Source organism: Ochotona curzoniae, unplaced genomic scaffold (assembly GCF_017591425.1).
Source record: "Ochotona curzoniae isolate NIBS_2020 unplaced genomic scaffold, NIBS_Ocur_1.0 scaffold_2453, whole genome shotgun sequence".
In the NCBI taxonomy this organism is placed as follows: Eukaryota; Metazoa; Chordata; class Mammalia; order Lagomorpha; family Ochotonidae; genus Ochotona; species Ochotona curzoniae.
The window spans coordinates 21,194,948-21,212,422 of NW_024467094.1; the positions used below are offsets into that span (position 1 = coordinate 21,194,948).

A 17,475-nucleotide genomic window follows, 5' to 3' on the forward strand; every position below is an offset into this window, starting at 1 on the left:
AATGATCAACAGTTCAATTTTTTTTGATGTTTGTGTGCCTAAATATTTTAAAGGTTATTCTCAACATTTACATAGAAAATAGAGTGGAAGGTTACTTTAGAGAGTTTTTTCCTATTTGAACATAATTTTTTGCTGTTAATTTCACATTAAAAAGTTAATGTAGGGAAGCTAATGCCAAACTTTATGGTATGAAAGTGGCACTGGAAATACTCTTTGGTTTATGTGCAGAAAATAGCCAGTCAGCCAGGAAAATAGAGTGTCATGAACTCTTGGGCATTCAAATCCAGAAAGCTTTGAAAGATGTCATTCCCTAGCTTGCTGGTAACTGTCAGATACCCAGCCAAGCCAGGCTGTGCCCCTGTGGGCAGTGGGCATGGGGTCATGGCAGACTCATGCTGATTTCCAATGCTTTTCATGCCTTCGCCTCCCCAGACAGTGCTTTTCTCCTGCTGCTTTCCAACCAGCTCCCCCGCCACACACCATGAGGTCTTTCTCCTTTATTTCACTCATCAAGGAACTGAAAGTGCCAACAGTTCACTGTGACCAAAAAATTCATTAATGTAACCAGGATCCATTCAGTACCTCATAGACTACAGAAGGAAGCTACAAGGTAATAGGTTTCTTTGGCTATCTGGAGCTACAGCTCAAGCTTCCTATCTTATGGAGAGGGTTTTTAGCATTTTTTAAAAATACAGTAGATGCCTGGCACAATAGCCTAGTGGCTAAGGCTCTCACCTTGCACATGCCGGGTTCCCATATGGGTGCTGGTTCATATCCCGGCAGCCCCACTTCCCATCCAGCTCCCTGCTTGTGGTCTGGGAAAGCCGTCTGGGACAACCCAAAGCCTTGGGACCCTGCACCTGTGTGGCAGACCCGGAAGAGTTCCTGGCTCCTGCCTTTGGATCGGCTCAGCTCCAGTCAGTGTAGCCACTTGGGGAGGGAATCAACAGATCGAAGATCTTCCTGTCTTTCCTCCTCTTTGTATATCTGACTTTCCAATAAAAAGAAACCTTAAAGAGAGAGAATATAGCCATGGTTCAAGACAGCACAGTGGACCTAGCTCCAGTTTGGTTTTGACTATTCACCCTCCCCTGCTGGCTGTGTGGGCTCTGTAGGGCAGGCAGTCTGCTGCTGACCGCACTTTCCCACACTAAGCTCCTGTCCAGCCCTTCTGTTTAAATACAGGCTTCAGGCATTGTTCTCTCCCACAAGTCAAAGCGTGGCAATCAGCTCTGATTATGCCATGTGATACCAGAAAGTGCTTTACCCATGAACTTGTCATCATTGACAAAGTTACTTAAGAGATACTTGTTCATCTCCATCAATCACATTGTTTCCTATTGGCTTTAAGAATGTGAATTAAAGAGCTGGGCTTTATATTTTTAACTAAATAACATCCTACTCCCACGCCTGGAAAAATCTCAGATGATGCAACATCAGCCTTATTAACAGACAGAATCCTAGCTTCATGAGCAAGAATGCTTACACAAGGAGTTAAGGTAAACCATGGAAATGTTGCAAGTTTCTGGGAACTGCAGAACTGGGTCAGTGCAGAAAGGAACACGGCCTTCAGGTCATGGAAGAGGAGAAAGGACAGCAAGTCCTTGTGGCTGTGACTCTGGGGGCCAGGGAAGCAGGCGGTGGTGGAGAGGAGGGTCAGGGGCAGTGTCCAGCACATCACAAAGATCTGGGGCAATTTGTGCATTACAGCCTCACCTACAGTGGAATATCTGAGGCTGGCACACGAGAATCATTTGGAAAGCAAGCAAGCTAAGGTATAAGTTACTTAGCAAATATCTCTGTCTTATCCACATTTACTTCTTCTGCCAATGACAGAACTAATGAAGTGGACACTTTCACGGCCCTCTTGTTCTATTTGAGCTTATGTGGAGAGAACCCAAAACTCCAATATTCTATTACCGTACAATCAAACAAAACAAAATACCAACCATTTTACACATGGCTGGTACTTACATGCAAAATTTGGAATTCAGACACTAAGCTTACAATATATATTACTATTTTGTCAAAATGCTATTTTGGAATACACATTAAACAAATTATTAAACAAATTATGCAAATGGTGCCAGTGTGATGGCTCAATGGCTAGATCCTCACTTTGCAAGCACCAGGATCCCATATCGGTGCCAGTTCATGTCCCAGCTGCTCCACTTCCCATCCAGCTCCCTGCTTGTGGCCTGGGAAAGCAGTCAAGGACAGCCCAAAGCCTTGGGACCCTACACCTGCGTGGAAAACCAGAAGAGGTTCCTGGCTTCAGATCAGCTCAGTTCTGGCTGTTGTGACCATTTGGGCAGTGAATCAATGGATGGAAGACTTTCTCTCTCTTTCCATAAATTACATTTTTCTTTCCAATAAAAATAATCTTGAAAAAAAAATCAAATGAATTTTACTTATCTTTTCACGTTTTGCTGTGTAGCTAACAGGATGTTTCACATTAGCAGTATGGCCTGCAGTGCCTTTCTGCAGAATAAGGTAGTCCTGGGCATTTCAGGAGCAAAGTCTTAGAGACTGTGGAACAGAGCTTTCCTTTCCTAGGTGAGAGGGTACGGGGCATGACAGTAAGAAAGAAAAGCAGGCATTTCCTATTTGGAAAAGAGGCCTTGCTTCAGCTGGACTCATGCGATCAGTATGCGAAAGGCCGGATGTGAACCTGATTCAACATACATCCGGAGAACACCTGCACGGAAAGGCTAGGGGAGGGAAACAGCAGTGAGCTCAGCGGGGCCCCTGCACCCCCTCTGCCCACCTCTGGTTCCCAGTGCATTCCACACTTATGGCACTGAACAGGATCAGCCTGCATGTGGAAAACTCTGGAAGAGTAAAGCTGTGCAACTATATGTATGTGGAGAAGCTGGCTGAAGTCCCTATCATGAACAACAGGAAGTCCTGAAAACAGCATCTACGGTGGTCTAAGAAGTCCTCTTGTAAATTAAAAGCTTCTTCTAAGTCCAAGCAGTAGATTATCAAAATGAAGGAATGCTGCTGCTTGTAATCCTTGCCTGAAACCCAAATATCTTGTCCTGAATCCAGAGCCTTCTCAAGGGTGGCCACCTCTGTGCCCTGCTCCTCTCTCTGCCCTGACTGTTCCCATATGCTGTGGCAGCCGAGGCACACTGCAGCAGCTGTGCAGGGCTGTGGCAGGAGTGTGTGGGTCTGCCTACATGACAGTCTGCTTTCTTTCAGAAGGAACAGGGATCGGAGGGTGGTCTGTCATTGCCAAGAGCACTTCTGTCCTGCTGTGCCCTGACAACCAGGTTTCCAGGACCAAGAACAAGAGGGTCAGGGCTCCTGCATGTGGTGCTCTGGGGCATGTCAGATTGTAGTGCATTTCTCAAGGGAGTCTCTTCCATCTAAGAAGGTTCTGAGGTGTTGGGAGGGAATCAGCACTGTGGCAAACAGGAAAAGCCACACCTGCAACTTTTGGCATTTCATAGAGGTACTGGTTGGAGTTCCAGCTGCCCCATTTCCAATCCAGTTCCCTCCTAATGTGCCTGGGAAAACTGCAGAAGATAGAACAGTTCTGAGTCTCTGATACCCATACGGGAGACCTGGTTGAAACTCCTGGCTTCAGTCTACCTGAGCGCTGGCCTTCGGGCCATCTGAAGAGTGAGCCAGTGGATGGAAGATCTCTCCACACCATCCCCTGTGTAACTCTGCTTTCAAATACATCTCAGTAATAATCATGCCTTGGACAAACCTCATTGGCTATGATATTGCCACTGAAAGAAGACAAAAATGAGTGGAAAAGCAAAACTTCTTCCTCCAGAACCAGGCATGTCTGGTCTGTCCATCTGAAGCCTCTTTACTCTCTGAAGCTTCCTAACAGCACTGCTGTGTGGGCTGCCCTCCCCTTCCTCCCTTCTGAAATCCTGCAAGCACTCACACAGACTGGCAACAGTGAATCTGTCTGAGGCAGGTGGCTAGCCAGGACCCAGGGCCTCCAGGAGAGCTCCGCGTCTACCTGACAGTGGAATTCACTTCCTGGGTTCTTTCCTCTCCCTTGCATGATTATTAGAGGACAGTCTCCCCACTGAATGCGGGTGCTCCCACCGTGGGGTCGCACGCTGTGTATCCTCAGCTCTTTCACCTAGCCAACTTCAATAAGCCACTCATTTTCTGAAACCTGCCAACAACCTGGCAGCCAAGGCCGCAGTGGGGAGCCACATGGCCACGTGTGGCAGAGGGTGTGGGGAAGCCTGGACTTTGCCTCTCGGCTCGGTGGCAGCACCCTGGAGGAAGCCGAGGGACAGGCTTGGGGGCACTCTGACCTCTGGACTCCAGGTGCCCACTGCTACAGCCCAGGCCTGCACTGCCATGGCCCTTGACTCAGAAAATTATACTGCCCAACTTTTTCCTTATAAAGACAGCTTGTTCAGGAACTACCACCCTCCAGTCTCAGAAGAGCCAGGAGTTACACCAGCAAGCTGTAGCTGCAGAAAGGAACTTTTTGTTTTTCTATGACCCTGAGATGGCCATCGTGGAATTCACTTCTAGAACAAAGCTACATGACAAATTACAGCCTGAATGACCACTCAAGGGAAAGTAGAGACCACTGCTCAAGAGAACTTTCTGAGAAGACCTAGGTTACTCTTAGACAGTGGTTATAATGGTCTCAAGGCTAACACCTCATTGAAGAACCTCACCATTTTAGTTGTATTCTTCTACTTGCTCAAACCAGAATATGAAGGAGGGCTGGCACTGTGGCACAGCACATGAAACCACTGCCTGCTGCGCCAGCATTTCTTAGAGGCACTGGTTCTAGGCCTGGCCGCCCGACTTCCGATCCAGCTTGCTATTTATAGCCTGGGAGAGCAGCAGAGGATGGCTTAAGCCCCTGTGACTCAGTATCCATGTGGGAGACCTGGAAGAAGCCCCTAACTCCCAGCTTTGGACCAGCCCAGCTCCAGTTTTTGTGGCCACCTGGGTGGAAAATCTCTCTGACTCAACCTCAGAAGTTGGAAGATCCTTATTACCACATCTCTTCCACTTCCAGCTGTGACCAATGAAGGCCAGTCCCTCTCTAAAACCACGCTGCAGTTCTCCCCCTCTCTTCCCCAGGCTTGCTTCTCTACCATTTCTGGCTTGGTGCCTGGCAGTGCTCTCCCAAGCACTTTCCATGCCTTCCTTCCTGTCACTCCATCTCCTTTGCTCCAGCCCTGCCAAGTGCTCCTTCTCCTTGGGCTGCATCTGCCACCTGCTTCTGAATCTCCCTGGCTCCTTCAACACCCAGAACACCGATGCCAGGCCCAGGGGAGAAGCCCAGAAAGTGCCACGTCCCATGCCTTGCTCTGGTACACAACAGCCCTTGATGGGGCTTATTTTGGTGCAGCAAACTGATCAAATGCAAGAATACAGAGGTTAGCTGTGAATCTGGTAGGTAATTTCAAGGGAAAACCAGGGAGCCAAGGTAAAGAGGAACAGAGGACTTGAGAGCAAGACAGACAGGAGCCGGCTCCTCTATCTTGCCGCACATGACTTCCCAGGGTCTTTCCTGGTCAGCAAACCCTCTCCCACCCTTCCCTACCTTGTGGACTCACAGGCAGGCCTGTAAGAAACTCTTTTCTGGTCCTTCCTAGTTGGCCAGCCTTTCTCTTCTCAGTTCCCTCCTCATAGGGTTCACCTTTCCTCTACATCAGTCCCTCTGCACGGAGGCAACAAGCCCCAGAGATCTGGCTCCTGGAGTGAAGACTAGTCCTGTCTTCCCTATTGTGCCTCACAGCAGCAGGAACTGTACAACCAATGCCTGTTGTTCTGTCTAAGAGGGCTGCAAGGAAGATCACAAGATAGAACCAGAACCAGCTCTGGATTCAGAAGTGCCCAGCCAAGGAGTTACGTGCGGTGCCCACAGAAATCACCTTGTAATCACAATCATGGCCGCCATGGCTTGGGAACCTGCCCACTCGGGGTGGCTGAGAACAGAACTGGCCGTTCCCACCCTACCACTGGGAGCAGCACGAAAGCTGCACAGCAGCTCAAGCCTTCAGGGTGTGGTCTGGGTTCCCTGTGGCCTCCTGCCCCCCACTGACTTCTTGGGGATCACAAGGTGCAGTGAGTGGGTCCAAGCCCGGCCCTCAGAGCGGATTAGGAGACAGAACAGTCAGGGCCCTCTGCTTCTTTGGAAACCAGTATACATTACCAAACCTCAGAACTTTCACTGCCTCCTGAGGCTGCTGGAAAGATTAGATTAAGTACAAGACACATGAAACAGCCCCATAGGGTACCAGGCACAGGGTGAGCATTATCAATGTTCCAGTCCTCTGCTGGGCTTCCTGGTACTGGCAGATCCCAGGCTTCTGGAAACAACCGATGGCTGGTATTCAGCGTGTCTGTGGATCAATAAAACATGACAAGGGGCCCTGGGAGCAGGAAAGGGTGGAACGGAGTGTGTGCTGTGGGCAGAACAGAGCTAGGGGTCTCAGGAGCCTCTAGACTGAGAAAATACAATGCTAGGCGAGGCAGGGCAGCTGTAACAACCGAAGGCATTCCCCAAGACTGGCTAAAGCTGCCTCTTCTCTATCAAAGCCTGAATGGGGTTCTTCCAGGAGGCAAGGAGCCAGGCTCTGCAGCACTGCCAGGCATGGTTAACTGCTCTCACAGCGGGGAGCCCAGGGTATGCACCAGTGAGTGGATCTCCTGGGAACGCAGGATCAGCCCTCTTATTAAATCCCTGTCTCCTCTACAACATGGGACAGGAACATGGAGCAGCAATACTGCCTGGTGGAGTCAGGCTAACGCAGACTGAAGGGGAAGAGCTGTTCACGAGCAAAGCAGGGAAATTCTTCATTTGCATTTGAGGCAGTGGGAGTTTGGGAAGGGTCAATGGTGCAGTGGGTTAAGCAGTTCCACTTCTGACCCAGCTCTGTACTAATGTGGATGGGAGAGCAGCAGGAGTTCCTGGCGGAGCTGCAGGCTTCTGGCTTCAACCTGACCCAGCACCAGATGTTGTGGGCATCTGGGGAGTGATCCAGCAGATGCAAGATCGCTCGTCCCTCTTTCAAAAAATATAGCAAATAAAATCTTAGAAGAATTTCAACAATACTTCTTCACCCTCCTGGTCCCTGGACATGGCTAATGGGTGGGACACCTGTACTGCTTGCCCCTGCAGGGGATTTCCATACAAGCCCTCCACTCCTAAAATCATCCTCTTCCCTTGAAACAACACTGTTTCCCTCCAACACATTTTCTGAGCCTGATTTTAGACTAAGCCAGAGCTGCAACTGGTACTGACACAAAGAAATAAGGGGCCAAACATTTTTCTGATTCTAAAAACAACATTTAAATGAACAGGCAGAGATATCCCAAGGTTTCAACGTGCCACACGCCTGTGGATTTGGCTGACAAACCCTCTAAGCTGTGTCTCATTTAGTTTCCCATAGAGTCAGCAGGCTACTTAGAACCCATTTCCTCCCTGTGGGCCACAGCTGGGGTCAGCATGTGGACCAGGAGCAGAATCTCATGTGACCCCAGGGGCTCTGGGTGGGGTCCACATCATCTCAGGCAGTCCTGTTCTACCCTCCTCCCACAACCCCGTGTAAATGGCAGTATCGCAAGCTACCCAGCAAACTGTGAGGCTACTGGGTCAAAGAGTAGAAACAGTTGGCCACCGCCTATCTCAGCACCACATAGTTCTCAAGGCGATGAGTAGGTGGCCATGCAGAACAGGTTTTGTATAATCCTTCTTCTGGGCACTAGTTACATATGCAAATACATGTAGCTTATTTGCTGCAATTCACAGCCTCACCCCCAAGGCAAACACATGACCTCAGGTGAACTCCTGGCCCTGGTGGCCAGGGTGGGACAGGAGCTGCTCCAGCCCACAGTCCAAGTACACTCTGTACGTTCTCTCCTGCTTGTCTCTGGGGGATAAAGAACAGCAGATCTCTTCAGACAGAGTGGTCTGTGCACCATTTCATCTACCATTTTTTTGTGAATACCAGGGAAGTTTTGATCCACATTACAGAAGGAATGTGACTTGCCTCTCAACAAATTGCTCTTAAACTCTTGCTTAAAGTCTTTACATCTTTTTGGTAGTACAGTAAAAACAACTAATTATTTGTGAATAAAACAAACATTTTCTAAGAGTAAAGAAACTTTCAGGTCTATTAAGGAAGCTCTTGCATACCATCAGATCTTTTTCTTTTTCCTTAAGATCCCTTTATTGGAAAGGCAGAGTTACATAGATAGGAAGAAAGGGAACATTCTATCTGCTGGTTCACTCCCCAAAAGGCTGCAGCAGCTGGGGAGGGACCAGGACAAAGCCAGGAGTTTCTTTTGGGTCTCCCCTATGGGTGCAAGGACCCTAGCACTTGAGCTGTTCTTCATCACTCTCCTTGTTCACTAGCAGGGTTGCTGAATCAGAAGTACAGAATCGAAGAATCAAACTAGCCTTGATAAGGGAAATTGCCAGTGCAAGCAAATTTTTCACCAGCTTGCCAACAGTGCAGGCACCTGGAGTCTTTATAGCTTAAAACTTATGCACTCAGCAAATTTCATCGTATTTCTAGAAAGCTTTTTAAAAGGTCCGTATTTGGAGCTGGTACTGTGGCATTGCAGTGAAAACCACCTCCTGCACCCCAGCATCCCACATGTAGATGCCAAATTAGTCCCAGCTGCTCCACTTCTGATCCGGCTCCAAGCTAATGTGCCCAAGAAAGCAGCACAGGATGGCCCATATGTGTGGACCTCAGCACCCATGTTGGAGCTCTGGAGGAAACTCCTGGTTCCTGGCTTCAAACCTGCTGTTGTGGCAATCTGAGAGCAGATGGACACTCTCTACAACTCCACCTTTAAAATGAATGAATCAGTTAGCAAACAGCAATTGCATTTATTTACACAGTTTTGTGTGCCACTTGAAAATACATAAAGCTTTTTAAAAGAAAAATCTGTTTTTATTGGAAAGGCAATTCATAGAGAGGAAAGACAGAAAGATTTTTCATCTATTGGTTCACTCCACAAGTGACCATAACATCCAGAGCTGAGTTAATACAGAGAAGCCAGGAGCCAGGAGCTTCTACTGTGTCTCCCACGTAGATGCAGTGTCCCAAGGCTTTGAGCTCCCTCGACTGCTTTCCCAGGCCACAAGCAGGGAGCTGGATGGGAACTGCAGAAGAAAGGGCATGAAGCATTGTTCATATGGAATCCCAGTGCATGCAAGGCAATGATTTAACCATCAGGCCATCATGCTGGGCCCAATAAGTAAGCCTTATAATAAAAATCAATTTAAGAATGTCACTCTTGGGCCCAGCAAGGTGCCCTAGTTGTTAAAGCCCTTGCCTTGGATGTGCCAGGATGCCATATGGGTGCTGGTTCTAATCTGGGCAGCCACACTTCACATCCAGCTCCCTGCTTGTGGCCTGGGAAAGCAGCCGAGAACGGCCCAAAGCCTTGGGACCCTGCACCCATGTGGGAAACCTGGAAGAAGCTCCTGGCTCCTGACTGGTGCAACCCCAGCCATTATAGCTGCTTGGGGAGTGAATCATCAGACAGAAGATCTTCCTCTTTGTCTCTCCTCCTCTCTGTATATTAGCCTCCCAATAAAAATAAATGAATCAATCTTTAAAAAACAGCAACAAAAAATGTCATTTTTCTGCCAAGTTATGCAATTTCTTTCTTTTAATAAAAATTATTTTAAAGACTAAGAGAGATCAATAGATTTGTTCCCTCTTGCCTGCAATAGCTAGAGCTTGGCATCACAAAGTCACAAATCAGAGGCTTCATGACATCTCCAACGTGGGCGGTGGCCACTCTGCTACTGCAGGCACTACCTTTGTCTTCATCGGCAGCCTGCTGGAATCCTGGGAGGGGCTGGGACTGGAAGCGTCCCCTCCCCATTTGTATCTTAATTGCTGCCTTAATGCCTGCCTCAGGAATCCACCTTTAGTTATTCCATACTTAATTTTGTACATTTATGCTTTCATGTCTTGGGTTGTTTACTTGGGGGGCTTATTTTTAAACTAAACAGGCTGTGGATCTTAGTAATCATGTGACTAATTCATTTGCTTTAAATTGAATTATCTAAAAACTTTTGTAAATGCTTTTCTCCATTTATCCCAAAAGCTTGACAGAGGATCCACTTCAAAACACAAGCACATGGTTGGGACCTTGAAAATCTCATGGGAACATGGATTTAAAGGGTAAGTTTATTTTTTTGTGTAAAAAAATCTTGAAGCATATGCTTAGGAGGGCTTGAAAATGGTAATGGAAAATGAACAGTGTGGAAAAAACTATATATGAATTTCATAGATATTTTTCCACCAGTTTTCTGCTTAATTGGATAGTTCTATGAGCTTTATTTTTGAAGTGCCCTCATATGATCAGAAGACTTAAAAAGTTTGCTTTCTGGAGGAGCAAATACAATGTTGTGAAACTTTGTATAATTAGAAGAAACTGGCTTGGATGAATCAAAAATTGGGAATACACTAACATTTCATGTCAGGTGACTTATTTCTTATACAATTTGTCCATATTTCTGATTTAATAGATCAAAATATTTAGGGCCACACCAAAACTATTTCCAGGTGACCTACAAACAGAAGAGGTAGAAGAAACCTAAACTGCCATTAAGACTTCTGCCCAGAGGCCTATGTGATGTGAGGCATACAGGAAGAGCCCTTCTCAAACTAAAAGGGTGGGAATTCAGATGAAACCCCTAAACAGGAGGCTGGCTCTTTATTCCACTCAGCCTAATGCATGGTTGTATTCAGTGAGTCACAGCTGAATGGGCAAACAGATGCCTCTCGCAGCCTGACCAGAGTGCACACAGGGGAGGTGGGGACACAACATGGGACACAGCAAACTTGGAACTTGGGTGGGGACACTCACTCTGAGATGCATTTGGTAAGGCAAACTTCCACAAGTGTATTCAGGAACTTCATTTCAGCCTTGTCTTTTTCTGGATTCTTGAAACAAGGGACCACATGACGCTCATATCAATGAAGGCAAGAATATCTGTTTTTACTATCACTTTGCTACATTCTCTGGTTGGAGGGAGCTGCTTCTTAGTGCTGTAGTGCATATACCTACTGTACTAATAAGCTGGGACACGATAAAACACTGTACACAGGTAAGTATGTGTGTTTTACGGGAATTCCCGAGTCCTTTGTGGTTTACAGTAACACCAAATTGCAAATTTCCTGGTCTCCCATCACTGGAAGGAACTCTGTACCCTTTCTGGATCATATAGCTGTGTCTATTTGGGAGACTTGAGGGAAGCAATGCAGACCCCCTGGAAGGGAAGGGCTATCCGATGCCCAGCAGGAAGTCAGCAGCAACAGCTGAGCAAGCAGCCCGAACACTCATGGGGACACAAAGAAACGCCCTGCAAAGACAATGTCTAATCAAATGTGCTCCCAAGTCCTTCAGCCTAGGAAACAAAGCCGTTCCTTTCTCCACTAGTTCTAAAACAAGTTTATTACAAACCCTGAAGACTCAGTACACTTCGTATTTGCTTTCCTCTCTCTTTAAACACCAAATAAAATGCAGATCAAGGAGCTGAAACACAACTGCAAGCTGACTTGGGAACTTAGAACAATCCTAAAGAATCTTAAAAACTGATGTTGGTGAATGTGAATCTATCTGAAATACAGCAAATGGGTCAAGAATGGTCAAGTAACAGGCATACTTGTAGTAGTCCCTGGAGGAAAAGAAACAGCATTGTTAGGGAAGGTAATAACCTTTTGAAAATCTGTCCTTTATTTAGCTATGGTCCACCAAGAGACTATTCAGATTTTCCATAAAACCTTCCCTTGATACTGCTACAACACCATGGCTTGAAGAACCCCAACTGCCATTAGACACAGAGGCCAGAGCTTTCTGTTGTAAACCATGAGGCTAGGTAATGTTTGAATGAGAACACTGGATATGGATGGTCAGATGAAAGATACCAAAATGTCAGACAGCCCATCGACTGCTGTTGCCATGAGATTCAACAGTCAACATCAGTCTGATAAGCTATCCGGCAAAGTGGTGCGGCCATGGAGATGTCACGACGGGGCAACACAAGCAGACATGCAGGCAGGATTTGGTCAAGTCTAATCAGACACCTGTGGCCTGTTGAGATTGAACCCCAATTCTAACCTACTTTGACACAATGTCAACATCAGTTTTCCTAAAAAGAAAGAAGCGAGTAGTTTATTTTTCTTCCAGTGAAGGCAAACTGAATAAATCCAATTAGAAACATCCCAAAGGGGAATAAGAGCGCCACTTCCCCCACGCCCATCAAGGCTAAAACACTCAAGTGCTCGCTCTGGCAGCACATATGCTGAAATTGGAACGATGAGTAAAACACTCAAGATAAAGTAAACTTGGTTATGTATAAAAGTAATTATCTGTTAAGATAACAGATGCTAAAAAAATAAAAAAAGACAGTGCTATTGCTCCCCTCTCCTATTTTGACAAATTAAGGTCCCAGAGGTCCCATTCAGCAGAGCTAGCTGCCCTGTCCAGCAAGACAAAAGAAGCCCGAGACGTGTTTTCTTCATGCACATACATGAAGGCTTAAGAAATTCTGGTTGCAGGTGGATCTGGCAAGGCTGCCATACACTTGGTACAAGCTAAAAGGAAGTTTAAAAAAAAAAATTAAACGCTCAGTTCAATAAAACCGACACAATTCTGGAATGATCACAGATGTCTTTATAAAGTGTTTTCATGACTTCATTCTAAATATACAGAATAAAAAATGGTGTCATGTCATTTGTGAGACACCAACCAGATTTTCCTTATACTGTCTCAAAATTTAAAGATCACTTTCCCCAGAGGGTGTGCAATGAATCATAAAATGGCCCTTTTTGGAGAGTGGGAGAGGAAGGGTTGGGCAGGATGGCATATTAAATTGTATCATGATAGACATGCAAGGCTGTTTTCCAATCTAGACAATTTATATACATTTTGATGACTTAGAAAAACAAAGCAATCATTTGTGACAAGCCTAAAAAGCTTGACATATTTAACATCTTTACGAACTTTTTTGTGTATGGCGGGAATTCCCTAATTGTCCCCTGTGGGCCTTTGGAAAGTAAGGAACAGAAGGCCAATTACTGTTAAGTTTGAGGGTGAACATCACATTTCACCCTGATAGAATACAACATGGGCTGAATTGAGAGTGGATACCTTACCTTAACAAACCAAGAACAAGCATGTCAGTGCAACATATGGGCTAAACTGCTTTCAGGAATTAAGGTTTTAAAACTGATACAGGTTGGAAAAGGGAATTTTCCTTCCTGGTTTGGATTCTTCTCACTTTAAGACAGAACCCACCCATTCTACTTTCGGCAGGTAATAACTTTTTCTCTGCTTATTTAGTTTTCTCCTCTGAGTTCAAGCGTTGCTGAATTCGTTTGGCATAACTTTGTGCCATGGAATTAATGATAGACAGGATGAAGTAACACACCATCACAATGACCAACTTCTCAAACAGCCAGGACAACCAGTTTTCTCCCTGTAAGAATAAATGTTCAACAAGTCAACGAAAAGGCTTCATCAGTTGAGCAGTGAAAAGGAAATCACCCAGTGTTTTCAGGAGAAACAAACAAATAAATTGTGAGAATGAGATACCTTTAACCTGCCTGTGCTGAAGTCGGGCCCCCTGGCTACCCTGAGGCTGGCAGAATGCTACACTCGGCGCTCTCAGTCTCTCCCTTCATTCGATGTGAAGGTAATGTCACTTTGCCCAGTCCAGAAAGACAGGGCAATTATAAGTTCATCTCTTACCTTTCACTATGACCTAAGTAAGTCTCTGGTTAAACTTAAAGTAGCCATGCATTTTCACCAAGTAGTATTTAGACAGCAAACAGTTTTGTTCCATTGTTGCAGCCGTTTCTAAGACATGAGTGTATCTGTTTCTAAAATCATATTTGGACTACGGAGGGCAGCAAAGGGCCACACGCAGTGTAAGGTCAATCAAGACAAGCTTCCCACTGAAAGCTACTGCTTACTCATTCTCTTCTAGTAACTTCCTCTTGCCAGAGAGCAGTTTACAGAGAAGGCAGGCTTAGTTTAAGTTTTAGAGTTCAGCAATGTTAAGAGTTTTTGTTTATTTAAAAAAGAAATCATTTTTCCACAGTTTAGAAGAAACAGCAGAAAAAACCCAAGGTGGGATATTCAGGTTATTGCACTAAACCTGTTACTTGATTCACAAGATAGAAAAGTTATAGTACAGTTTCGAACAAAAACCAATTTCCAGGGAGACAGCACAGAGCAGAAACTGCTGTTAAAGACACTGGCAAACAAACCTCACTCTATTCACCTAGAAATGCGCCTGCAAGCTTTACAGCTGTAAGAGCCCCAGGGGAGCAAGTGCGGAATGGAGGCTCACCTGCGGTGTCCCCTCGTTGCTTCTGTGGTGAAGCTTCTGCCGCTGGGCCTCCAGGTATTCCTGGAATGGCTTCTGCAGAGACGGACCTATGCCGGGGACAGCACTGGAAACAGGGCACAGCAGTCCACAGCAAAAGACACATTTGGAAAAGAAAAGTAGGAGAAACATTAGAGAAAATCCACTTACCGTCTGCTCTCAGAAAAGTGAGAACAGATAGAAGAAGAAAAAACCAAAACAATCACTGAGCTGTTGAGATCCTGCGAACTCTTCTTCCTAGTGGACAAAAATTCTAACAGTCCTGTTGAGGAGGAAAATCTCTCCCACCAACAAGTCTAGAGGAAAGCCAGAGCTGTACACCAGAAGAGGTGTTGCTCAGAGCGAGATTGCCTGCGCCGCTGATGCTGCTCACTGAGGTGGCGCAAAGACAATGAATGACTTCTGAGAAGTCCCCCATTTATCACCACCAGTTCCTGTAAGAACTGGTTTGAACCGATTAATAAGGAAATGACTTATGCTTGTGTCATCCCTAGTTAAAAAAGAAACTGCCCGCCCTCTCCCTGACTTGCCCCATCTTCTCAGAGAGGGCGGTCCTTTCTCAATCCAAGTCCTTATTAGGACAATCCGTGCGTCATCCTTATCCAAAAAGAATGCATTAGCAAATTTGGGAGGCGCCTCCCCCAAGTCCGAAGTCAGTGATTAACAAAGAACAAAGAAGGAACTCTGAACCCTGAATCATTTCGTGGTTTATGGTAGGTGATTTGCACAGAATCCTCCAGTACATTACTAAACAGCTTGTTCTGAGCTGATTGGAACAGGGATCTTTGATAAGTTTCTGCACTCAGAGCTCCCTCTCACCCAGAATGCATGGAGGGAGGGCTGATAAACCAGTTTGGCCACTGCAGCTCCCAGGCTCCTGTTTTAGACACGCCTGCAAGAGTTTTTAAAATGGTAACTTGGGGCAACTTAGAAAATCAAATGCCTCTATGTTTCTGTACTCTTTATTTTCTCTTCTGTCACACGAGGTGAAAGGCAAACAAACCCCATCTCTTTTCTAGAGTCAGCAAAAGGCATTTCAATATGAATTTGCTGTACCAATGCCCAATGCTCTTCCTGTAAGTATACAGACTCAGTAACTTCACCTCTTTTCTGCATTTAATTGCTGCTTTTTATACAGACAGGGTTTTTTGTTTCCTATTATATTTATCAGGAAACAATATTGCCTAACTTCTGGATAATACTTTCTCTGATCCCACAATTTTACCAATCAGTAAAAACTTAATGGAGTCCCTCTTTGTCCAACATTGTAATGGAGTCTACGGGGTGGGTGGGGTGGGAGTACCTCAAAGAAATAGTCCTGCCCACCAGGAACTTAAAAGATCATTACGGAAACTTAACACATGCACAAAGGAACTGAGATCTGAGTAAAATAAATGCACAATTCAATGCTTTTTTTTTTTTAACAGAAGATATAAGTAGAAGGTTCTGGAAGAAAAAGACAGCAGTGCAGGGTGAAGTTGTCAAAACTGTCCTTTGGTGAGTAGTGAGGGATGTGCAAAATAGCCTGTGCAGACAAAGGTGGTAACCACAGAGCCTGGCACTGAGAGCAAAGACCTGTGACAATCACCAAAGACAGAGGAGCAGGGAGGTCTCCGGGTCCCCGCCTCAGCTCAAGGACTTGGGGCCCTTCATTAGCAAGGCAGACCAGTAAGGATTCTAACTATAAAGGAGCAACAATAGAACAATTTTTTATTTAGAGGAGAAGGAAAAAGAGTATATCGAGTCATCTTTCCATGTTAACACATAAACAATTCCAGCAAAGCACACACATTACATTTAAATAGCAGATGTGTAAGAACTTTCATTTTTCACAAATGGTTTCATTCACTTTAATAACTATATGTCATCACTGGGGCCCAGCGCGATGGTGTAGTGGTTACTTGCATGCCCAGGATCCCATATGGGCGCTGGTTCTAATCCCAGCAGCCCCACTTCCCATCCAGCTCCCCGCCTGTGGCCTGGGAAAGCAGTCGAGGACAGCCCAAAAGCTTTGGGACCCTGCACCCGCGTGGGAGGCCCTGAAGAGGCTCCTGGCTTCAGATTGGCGCAGCTCCAGCCGTTGCAGCCACTTGGGGAGTGAATCATCGGACGGAAGATCTTCCTCTCTGTCTCTCCTCCTCTCTGTATATTCGTCTTTCCAATAAAAATAAAATAAATCTTTAAAAAAAATATGTCATCACTTTAAACTACTAAGGATAGCTACCTTTAAGTTCTTACTTAAAAGAGAAAAAAAAGTCAGATGTTAGTAAGATTCTGGGGCCCTGTGCAATAGCCTAGCAGCTAAAGTCCTTGACTTCAACGTGCCAGGATACCAAGTGGGTACCAGTTCTAATCCCGGTGACCCCGCTTCCCATCCAGCTCCCTGATCGTGGTCTGGGAAAGCAGTCAAGGACAGCCCAAAGCCTTGGGACCCTGCATCTATGTGGGAGACTTGAAGAGGCTTCAGGCTCCTGGCTTCAGATCAGCTCAGCTCCAGCCATTGTGGTTCCTTGGGGAGTAAATCATCAGATGGAAGATCTTCCTCTCTGTGTATCTGCCTTTCCAATAAAAATAAATAAATCTTAAAAAAAATTCTGATTTTTTTGTTGTTGTTCAGGGTAATAAAGGAGGAACCGGCAGTCATTATACATTACCTTTAAAATAATTTTGAAAATATTATGATCTGCCATCATAAATGGATTCAAATATACATTAGCTGTCACTATACTTTTGTATATCCTTTTAATACTTTTTTTTTAAAGATTTATTTGAATTATTTTTTGATTGGAAAGGCGGATATACAGAGAGGAGGATCTTCCGTTCAAAGATTCACTCCCCAAGTGAGCGCAACGGCCGATGCTACGCCGATCCGAAGCCAGGAGCCTCTTCCGGGTCTCCCACATGAGTGCAGGGTCCCAAGGCTTTGGGCCGTCCTCCACTGCTTTCCCAGGCCACAGGCAGGGAGCTGGAAGGGAAGCGGGGCTGCCGGGATTAGAACCGATGCCCATATGGGATCCCGGGCGTGCTAGGCGAGGACCTTAACCACTTGCGCCACCGCGCCGGGCCCTTTAATACACTTTTGATTCAGAGTTATACTTGAACTGTCA

The 17,475-nt window shown here is 45.8% G+C and overlaps 1 protein-coding gene across 7 annotated transcripts in view; it reads right to left on the reverse strand.

Annotated features, from left to right (window-relative positions):
* Positions 1–11,126: 11,126 nt before the first annotated feature.
* VMP1 (vacuole membrane protein 1) overlaps positions 11,127–17,475 on the reverse strand; it is a 110,080-nt gene continuing 103,731 nt past the window's right edge. For all 7 annotated transcript variants that reach the window (XM_041001420.1, XM_041001421.1, XM_041001418.1 and 4 more), the window contains 2 exons: positions 14,333–14,435; positions 11,127–13,456 (listed from right to left, as the gene is read on the reverse strand). In XM_041001420.1, coding sequence (XP_040857354.1) covers positions 13,313–13,456; positions 14,333–14,435 — 247 coding nt within the window. In that variant the 3' untranslated portion in view covers positions 11,127–13,312. The remainder of the gene's footprint in view (positions 13,457–14,332; positions 14,436–17,475) is intronic.